The 9,011-nt window shown below is 39.1% G+C and overlaps 2 protein-coding genes across 2 annotated transcripts; one reads left to right on the forward strand and one right to left on the reverse strand.

Moving 5' to 3' along the window:
- The first annotated feature begins 765 nt into the window (after positions 1-765).
- On the forward strand, positions 766-1,527 carry LOC140796804 (uncharacterized). The gene has a single exon (XM_073149932.1). The coding sequence runs from the start codon at positions 837-839 to the stop codon at positions 1,443-1,445; it is 609 nt and encodes a 202-aa protein (XP_073006033.1). The 5' UTR covers positions 766-836; the 3' UTR covers positions 1,446-1,527.
- A 1,698-nt stretch (positions 1,528-3,225) lies between these two features.
- LOC140780650 (3-oxoacyl-[acyl-carrier-protein] synthase II, chloroplastic-like) lies at positions 3,226-8,945 on the reverse strand. Its single transcript, XM_073126343.1, has 13 exons — positions 8,435-8,945; positions 7,533-7,738; positions 7,157-7,360; positions 6,835-6,945; positions 6,644-6,739; positions 6,498-6,543; positions 6,338-6,417; positions 5,618-5,686; positions 5,424-5,508; positions 5,186-5,340; positions 5,043-5,123; positions 4,150-4,209; positions 3,226-3,947 (listed from the first exon to the last, which is right to left on the reverse strand). The coding sequence occupies exons 1-13, from the start codon at positions 8,730-8,732 to the stop codon at positions 3,831-3,833; spliced, it is 1,608 nt and encodes a 535-aa protein (XP_072982444.1). The 5' UTR covers positions 8,733-8,945; the 3' UTR covers positions 3,226-3,830.
- Positions 8,946-9,011: the final 66 nt, after the last annotated feature.

Here is a 9,011-nt window from a genome sequence, read left to right on the forward strand (position 1 = left end):
CCGACGAGGGATAAATTGCAATAAGGTCTAACAAAAATTTGACGCAGATTTCGAGATCCAACTCAAGTTAAACTTAAACAAAGGTTTAAAAATCGATGTACTCTCCCTTTTTAATATGGGACTAATTATTTGTTATATGTTGGATCCAGCACTCAACCTTTCTTTCTGTCAGGAAGCATTCGTTTATATATGACTTTCTGATATTTGTCCACGTGATACAATTTTTGGCTCAAATTAACATCAATCTTGGACTTTTTCCAATCTGACTAAGCATCTGAACCCATGCTGACGTGGAGGGATCATCGGCAGCCCAAACTGCTGAAAATTTCTCACGAACTATTTCTTAAAACGGCTCATAATTAGGACCCCCCCACCCGCCAAAAGAAATGAGAGCAACTTTAATTTATCAAAAAATAAAAAATAAAAAATAAAAAAGAGGCTAAGATGAGTTGTTAAAAGACGAGTAGATCCTTCCAAGTCACAGCTTCTCTCTCTCATCTCATCGTCCTCATTTTACCAATTACCAGACCTCGTTATGGGGCCCAACAGATCTTTTCCAAATCGTAATGTCGACGTGTCAGACGTAGCCGCCATCACGTGGAAAGAACGATCCCAGTAGTTCTCACTGGGGCATTTTGGGATCAACCTCGGCATCTCCTTCACCCGATTCCGAGCATCTTCCAATCCGATGCCTTCGGATCCAACGGCTAAGATTTATTCCCATCTCTTTTTTAAGTACGCACCACTTCCTCGTCACCCAAACCCAAACCCCAATTCTACAAGAGGAACCTCCTCCACAGCTACAAGAGAGAAGTTTGTCACCTCGTCTTCCCAAAATGGACCTCCTCGAAATGCCCCTCGACCTCCTCGCCTTCCGCTTCTACTCCCTCCCCGCCATCGCCGCCAGCTCGCTGCTGACGTGGCTGGCGGTGATCGCCGCAGCCATCGGCCTCTGGCGCATCAGGTCCGCCGGTTCCAGATCCGACGTCTCTGCTCTTCCCTCTCCCCCTCCTCCCCACCCTCCCCCGAGGATCGTGGGAGCCACCGGAGCTGACGTAGTGACTCCGGCTCGGGAGGAAACGGAGCCGATGGTGCCGTCTCCGCGCACGCCCAAGGTCCGATTCACGGCGTACTACGATGCGGCTTGCGGAGGGGGATTCCGCCACGTGGATGAGGACGGCGAGGAGGAGATGGAGATGGAAGTTGACGATGATGACGGCGTTAGTGAGCCCATTGATGGAGCTGAAGTGGAGATGACGGCACCGTGGACGGGAGGAGCTTCGAGGATGGAGGGGATGGTGGTTGGGTGGAGGGGAGACCTCGGGTGGTATGACTACCAAGATATAACGGCGCTCAACGGCCGCGTCGTGAGATTGTGGGATGGAGAAGGTGGGCTGACGGCGGCCCAGAAGAGGACGGCTAGAATGGGAAGATATGCATTTTAGGGGAGGAAGACAACAAAATTTAGAAAAAAAAAATGTAGATAATTATGTTCGATTAATGACATTTTTGCTTGCATTAATTCCACCATTTCCTCTCTCTCTCTCTCTCTCTCTCTCGATTTACTTGCGTACCTTTGCCGACCAAATGATCTGAGGAGAATAGAAATGGGATTTAATTTTCCTTGGTAACATGACAGCAAATGGGCAACAATATTGCTTGATTGCAGATTTAGATTGATAGCTCTGTAGAATCTTTTGTCTCTCCATTAGTTTTAGTTTTCCGTTTAAGCTTGATTAGCTTGTTACGCCGCCACCATCATCGTAGCTCAGTAATTAAGGTTTGATCAGCACTGAGTTTGATTTTCTCCATAAATATTAAGATTAATTTTTGATGAATTTATGCATATGATCCATTTTTTTAGAACGTGAATGGCTATTGGCTACTCTACAAAGCTAGAAACAAGCAATTCGCAATACCCACAAAATATATGAGTACAATCCAGCCTTTTGCAATCTCAAGGTGAAGGGCAAGATAATATATTACCTTCAACAAGTGGTTAAGGTTCATGGTTCCTCTTTTTTTTTTTTTTTAGTTTATTTTTTAAGGAAAAAAAAAAAGACATAGATGATAATTTCATTAATAAACAGAACTATCGTAAGCCTGATACAAAACATAAAATAAAAGAGAGAGAGAGAGAGATCGGGTGATTACCCTTGAACAAGTCTCACAACTTGATAATCATCTATAACACTATAAAATAACACATTATAACAAATTCATATGACATATTAAAATATATTACAAGATATACAGCTTAGAAATGATCACAGATGCAAAGTATTCAATGTCCAATGGCTTCGTTGTGATTAATAGATATGCTAAATATCACCACCGATAATACCCTTGTGATTTAAAAAAACTCATTGTTTTAGTATTACATGAATATTCATACCACCCGCATTTTTAAAGATAATTGAACATTTTTATTTTAAAATTATATATTTAAAAGAGATATATAGTAACTAAGATTTGAAAATTTTAATCTTAAACAAGAGAAAATAAAAGAGATTGAAATAATAAATTTAACAGAAAGAGAAGAACCATTCTGATATTCTTAAAATTTAGAATATAGTTTGTAATTTTGCCTTATAAAATAAATGGGCATATAGAGTTAGGGTAGTGCCCATAAATTGCTAGTTTCAAAGGACTTTAAATCGAGGAGGCCTTAATTGTAGATAGCTGTTTCGGTGGCCCACAAAATGCAAGTGGTTGAGTCCAATAGCGTCCGAGTACAATATATAGTTCTCAATTACTCTTCTTCTATAAGGTTCTGCGGGCTTCTCCTCAAATAATAATAATAAAAAGAAAAAGAATTGGAGGTAATAAGTGGGCCAAATGAATTGAAGCATCCCCAAAGAATTTATGGACTCAATTTAACATGACGCATACTACTATGATATCATATTGTCTACATTATTTATAGCATTTCCAAGCTGGGTGGAAAAAAAAAATTAATATCAGTCTGGGTTAAACTACCTTTAATTATTAAAACTCTTCTTGATTCAAAGATTCGATCTTCACCGTAAAAATGGGCGATCTAAATCTTCTACTCAAAACAATCAAAATCTTTCTAACTAGATATTATTATTATTATTAACACGTGGATATAGTCTTTCCTCGTTAGTATCGCGACTGATCGATTGGTTGATGAAGCCAGCTGTTTCTTTTATTTGCCTGATTTGACATCTGAACATCTTATTAAAGACTAGCCGCAAGTTCATATACGCAGAGACAAACTCTTTTATAGATTTATGATCAAATGTTTACAAAAGGATGAGCTACTCTTTCATTGCACTTTGTGATAACGATAGCTGTGAATAAGTGCACCGATCACAGACTCAGACTGGGACTCTCCACAACCCACATCCTGTTCTTCTGGCCTCCCATCTGAATGATTCATCTCATCCTTCCATGGTGCTTAAAAGCAACAATGAAATAAGAACACTTTTGAAGCAACAAACAAGCATACAATGAAATATAAGTTTACTTCATTGCATTCAGTACACTGTTAGTAGTTGCAAATTCAATAAATCACCAGCTGGCATATGGTCATTAAATCAGTTTTCAGTATTCAAATGCCGGGCAATGCCTCTGGCTGACTGAAAGAATATTTTCTTGTAAGTTTCTCCCTGAAGTCAAGGAGCACCATCTCATTTGCTGCCATATATTGGAAAACAAGCATACGAAGAATGCTCCCAGAATAATTGGGTGATGGATGTGCATCAAGCAGATAAAGTCGGCTGAAGATCTCCCATAATTGGCCAGAACAACGGAACAAGTGAAGGAAGAAAGAACTATTTGACACTCCTCTGAAGCTCTTCTGCTAACTACTTGTAAGGTGCAAATAAAATGGATGAGTTGTGGCCACCAAAACCAAATGAATTAGATAGTGCAACCTTCACGTCCAATCTTTCCTTTCTCGAGCCCACTAAAATATTCATATCCTGAATCCAAATGTTTGGTCTGGTCAGTAGAGTCAAATGTGCGAAAACCAGGGGTGATGAGTTATCACTTTTAATTTTCATTAAAGGTATGGATAATAGTGAATCCAATAATAGTACTTGTCATGAGATTCTTATGTGAAAATCTGAGAGAAAACCACTTGTTCTTGAGAGGAAAGAAAAGCAATAGCGGAAGAGAACGTACCACATTCTTCTCCGGGTTTTCAAGGTTGAGATTTGGATGGACCCATCCTGACCGAATTGCCTACATTAAGATCAAGGCTCAGAAAATAAGCACAGAAAGACATCTATGCAAGAGGGCATCTTAATTAGAATCCAAAAATTGCCAACTATTTATGCTTTTCTATGAACAAGAAAGCCTTTATGCTGCGATTATTTTGAAGCAGGCATTAGGCTATGATGCCTTTTCTGTAATCAGCTATATATATACACTTTTATATGCACCACGTTGTATGCCTCTGGTAGTCTTACACTCTTAAATTCAACTCCATGAGCAAATTCTTCAAGCAATTGATTAAACTGAAGCTCTAATCACGCTTTTCTCCAGGCACTTCAAAATCATATGTTTCACATGTCAGAAGAGCCTTCGTTTGACTCGATTCATCTTTTGACTCTTCTTAAGGTTTTTTCATGATATTAGTGACGAAAGATTTGATATGTTCTTCGCAACAAAAAAATAATAATATGGTGACTCTTTGTAAAGCAGCAAGTCAAACACTTCCAGGGGATCAGAGAAAGAGAATACCAAGCAACTCTACAGGTCAATTCTTTTAGTAATTGTTTTATAGACTGAAAGTTGCTACTGCTACTCCTGCACAGTACCACAAGAAAATTTGACTACCGAGTTGAGAAAAACTACAAAATAGGCTCCTAAGTCTGTAAAGCAAAAGAAAACCCTTAACATTAATGGGTTCCTAAAAGAGAAAGAAATGAAGCAGAGGACTAGTTCCCCAAACAGCAAATAGTGTCATCTGACTGGATTGGTGCTGAACCAAATGCCCTTTTGGTGATACAGCCTCTAACTAGGTTAAGCTACAGATTTTTGCTAACTACAATAGAAGAGTTCAAAATTTTTACCTGAATTGTAGCAACGGCTTCCACTGCACCTGCTGCACCTAGTAGATGACCAATCATTGATTTTGTGGAGTTCACTCTTAGCTGTAAAAAAGTTTGTCAGAAACCAAATCCGATAAAAATTCTTGTCCAACACACGGCCATACCTGGTGATTATCACCAAAACAACGTAGAAGAGCTTGATATTCCTTCAGATCGCCGGAAGGTGTCGATGTTGCATGAGCATTAACATAGTTGACATCTTCTTTAGCCACTCCAGATTGTGACAAAGCCTTCTCAATGCAAAGGGAAATGCCGGTGCCTTTTCGAAAATATCAAATAGAAGTTTTATTCAACAACGAGTATATAAAATGAAAAAAGAAAGACAACGAATTGCACGTGTACCCTCTGGATGAGGCTCAGTCAAGTGGTATGCATCACAGGTAAAGCTTCCACCAAGAAACTCAGCATAAATATCTGCTCTTCTTTGCTGCAAACAGAAAGGAACAGTAAAGAAAATGAGACTCAAATTAAACAAATATAAATTTTATAACCTTCTCCATATTCTTCATCCATAAAAAAATTGCACGTAATTCAACCTTAGCATGCTCTAGCTCTTCTAACAAAAGCACACCGGCCCCTTCTCCCATTACAAATCCATCTCGATCCTGTTAGACATTGATTGGCATGAACATCAATGGATTAAGGTACTGTCTATGCAGGCGATGTAATAAAAGGGATATATAAACTGCCAAGAGAAATGTAATCATTTAGAAAAAAAAAAAAAGAGAAAGGAAAGAGATAGGACCATGCAAGGAGAATAAGAACCTTATATTAATTTCCCAGTCAATTATGTGCAGTTGAAAGATGGCAGGCATCCTCAGAATTGCTTCAGATATGAAAAAATTATATAGCGTTGGCATGTTACACAGGTTTGAACTGGAAGTTATGAACCGGCAAATATCAATTAATGAGTTGAGAATTTTTAAGTAACGATCAGCGTATTGTGTTAAAGAATTCAAATTAATAAGATAACTATGGAGTTCCATTCTTTTCCTCTGTGTTTCCTCAACATTTTTATATGAAACAAATATGTAGAACTCGCTGGTTCAAGTTCTAATGTAACATAAAGCAAGGCTGAAAATATTTGAACAGGTAAGTATACAAATAATTCAGTATCCCCATTCTCTTACCAATACATCTGAAATGTTTAGGCACTGCTACATCGATAGTCTGGCTGCAAATTAGGACAATACTACCTAGTAATTTTTGCTTGGGGGCTTAATATGAAGTAAGTGAATATCATAAATGATGCTTACAATATCCCAAGGCCGTGAAGCTTTAATTGGATCACTATTTCTTTGTGAAAGTGCTCTGCATGCCACAAAACCCCCTAATCCTATAAGTTTTGGGGACAATGTCATTTATCAAGAAGTTCAAAAGGTAGAATGCTTATAATAAACTAAAGCAAATGCCAACCTATAGGTATAATTGCAGCATCAGAGCCACCACAAAGCATCATATCCTGCAGTACAAAGCTTTAGAATCAGAAAAAGCAAAACATTCAGATAAACAGCCACAAATCAAACTCTTTTAAGGGAAGGCAAGGTACAGAAGTAACTTACTGCTTCACCTCTTATTATGTGGTTTGCTGCATTCAATATACAAAAATTGCTGGTAGCGCAAGCAGTTGAAATTGAATAATTAGGACCCATCCAACCCTGTAGTCACAGAAAGGTGCATAAGAACCTCATCGCAACTATTCCTGAAAATTTTACAGGTCTTACGCATGTCCGTGACAGTAAATTTAGACTACCAGATCCATGGCAAGCATAGCAGAACCCATATTTGTCGTTGCAAATGGTACGCAAAAAGGGTTCATTTTCTTGTATGAAACCCTTAAAGCTTCAATTGCATCATTGAATACCTGCTCACAGATGCACAAATTTTATTGAAGTTGGTTAGTATTTCATGGAATTTTTATTTGCAGATGATGGAATATATCAATTTCTTCAAGTCCATATGCACTGATAAAAAATATATGAAAGATGTTTCAATTCCATAAGGAAAGCTGTCAGCTTCTTCTGGACTTTTTCATCTGTTAGCTATATATAGTTGAATAAAGTGCAAATATCTACCTTCATTCCACCCATTGCAGAGCCTATTAGCACTCCGCATTTCTCCTTGTCCAACTGACTCATGACATCTTCTGTAACTCCACCATTCACTAACGCCTTTTTACCAGCAATAAGTAAGTAAAGCATGAACTTGTCCATCCTCTTAGCTAGTTTTGGAGCTATCCATCCAGCTGTTGAGAAAGATTTAATTTCCCCTGCTATTCTCTGGAGAACAATGTCTGCATCAGTAACTGGAAGAGAGGTCAAACATCCCTCAGTCCACCAAAAGTCACAGTTGCTAAAGCTTCAAACCGTTGTATGAACAATGATGTAGAATTTGTTTAAATTTTGTTATCAAACAAAGGAACCGAGTGTAATATGAAATGATCAATCTCACCGTTGGAAAGTTGGAACAGTCGAATGTCTCTATTTGACTTATGCCACTGACACCATCAAGAAGATTACTGTATAAAGTATCAGGATCATCTCCAAGTGGAGTCACAACACCCATCCCTGTCACAACAACCCTCCTCTGTTTCGTATGGGATTTATTTTTCTCTGCAACCACCACCGCAGGTTGTATAGCTACTGCCATAGTTTTACCTGCATCATGAAAAGGAAATAAACCTTACTCCTGCTACCACAAACTTAAAGGTCTCCTCAGCCAGTATCCAAGACCAAGAAGTTTCAATTGAATGTACTGTAGTGGCAGTTTTATCATCAAAGTTCGGACAATATCATGGAATCTGGGCCATGAAAATCCAATATGGTTCACTTTAAGTTTTTGGATATCTCCAAAGTCCATAACGGACACCCACCATTTCTTCAAGAAATTTAGGATGTTTTAGCAGAGCAGCAATTTAGTTTCTTTCGACATTTCTGGTCAAAAGCACATTAACTGAAAATGAATACTCTATTACTCTTCCATCTAGATATAAGTTCATGGATCATATAATAACCCAAGATTCAAAGTATCAAGCAATTAATAAAGATCTCTTCTATGTTTTCACCCTTCCAGGAGAGAAGGCACAGAGGTTATTGGTCCTAATTGAATCTGATAACCATTCCAGCATCACTGCAACAAGTTAATCCCCTAGGCCCTAACTCCTATTTAATATTTCAAATCACAGAAACTACATATAAAATTATGCCAGATATGTAAGCTGGATCTATTGAAATATATTTCCACATATGAACTAATCTTAGCTAAAGAACAGAATCATACTTGCAACAAACATTTGTGATAGGAAAAACCATAGAAGGAAAAACAAACAAATAAACAAAAAGTAAACTTGTTACCTGAGACGGTAGCACCGCATGCAACCCTCCGATGTTGCCTTCGAGTAGCCTCTGCTTTTAATGGTCCAAAGAGGGAGAAGCCATTCTCCCCAAAGAACATCGATCCACTTCTCGAGTTGTAAAACTCCGCACAGGGTTCAAATGCCAAACACGAGCTCGCTTTCCCGACCGCCTCCCTCCTCCTCCTCCTACACTTCCTCGTCGGCACCATCAAGAAATTATCCTTATCGCACGGAGTCGATACGCACGACGCCACGAGCCACGTACAGAGCGAGGAGGCCATGGAATAGCTTGCCATTGAGAGGCAGAGGAGAGCAAGAAGTAGTGCTCAGAAGCCACGAGGGGTTAAAGCGCGATATGGAGTTTTGAAGGGCTTCTCGAGAGGAGAAGAGCCCACGAAGGGATTTGGGATTCTCGAAGAGGAGCAGGGTCGAAGAGCGATCAGAAGAGGAGGTGGGTTCTGGGAGGAGAGCAAAAACCAATAAAGAAATGGGAAGTTGGCATTGGTCCCAGTTGGAAAGCTGCGAGCTTTGGTGACTCTTAAGAGCACCTGGCGGTAGCCATTGCCAAGTGGGAG

This window comes from Typha latifolia, chromosome 1 (assembly GCF_019914945.1).
Source record: "Typha latifolia isolate L0001 chromosome 1, TyphaL0001v2, whole genome shotgun sequence".
Classification (NCBI taxonomy): Eukaryota; Viridiplantae; Streptophyta; class Magnoliopsida; order Poales; family Typhaceae; genus Typha; species Typha latifolia.

What these genes read in the sequence shown, in the direction of transcription:
- LOC140796804 (XM_073149932.1), top strand. Translation starts at nt 837, where the DNA reads ATGGACCTCCTCGAAATGCCCCTCGACCTCCTCGCCTTCCGCTTCTAC.
- LOC140780650 (XM_073126343.1), bottom strand. Translation starts at nt 8,732, where the DNA reads ATGGCAAGCTATTCCATGGCCTCCTCGCTCTGTACGTGGCTCGTGGCG. An exon ending in ACTGTTCCAACTTTCCAACG is followed by an intron (nt 7,361 to 7,532) that starts GTGAGATTGATC and finishes ATTGTTCTCCAG; the next exon opens with AGAATAGCAGGGGAAATTAA. An exon ending in ACATAATAAGAGGTGAAGCA is followed by an intron (nt 6,544 to 6,643) that starts GTAAGTTACTTC and finishes TTTGTACTGCAG; the next exon opens with GATATGATGCTTTGTGGTGG.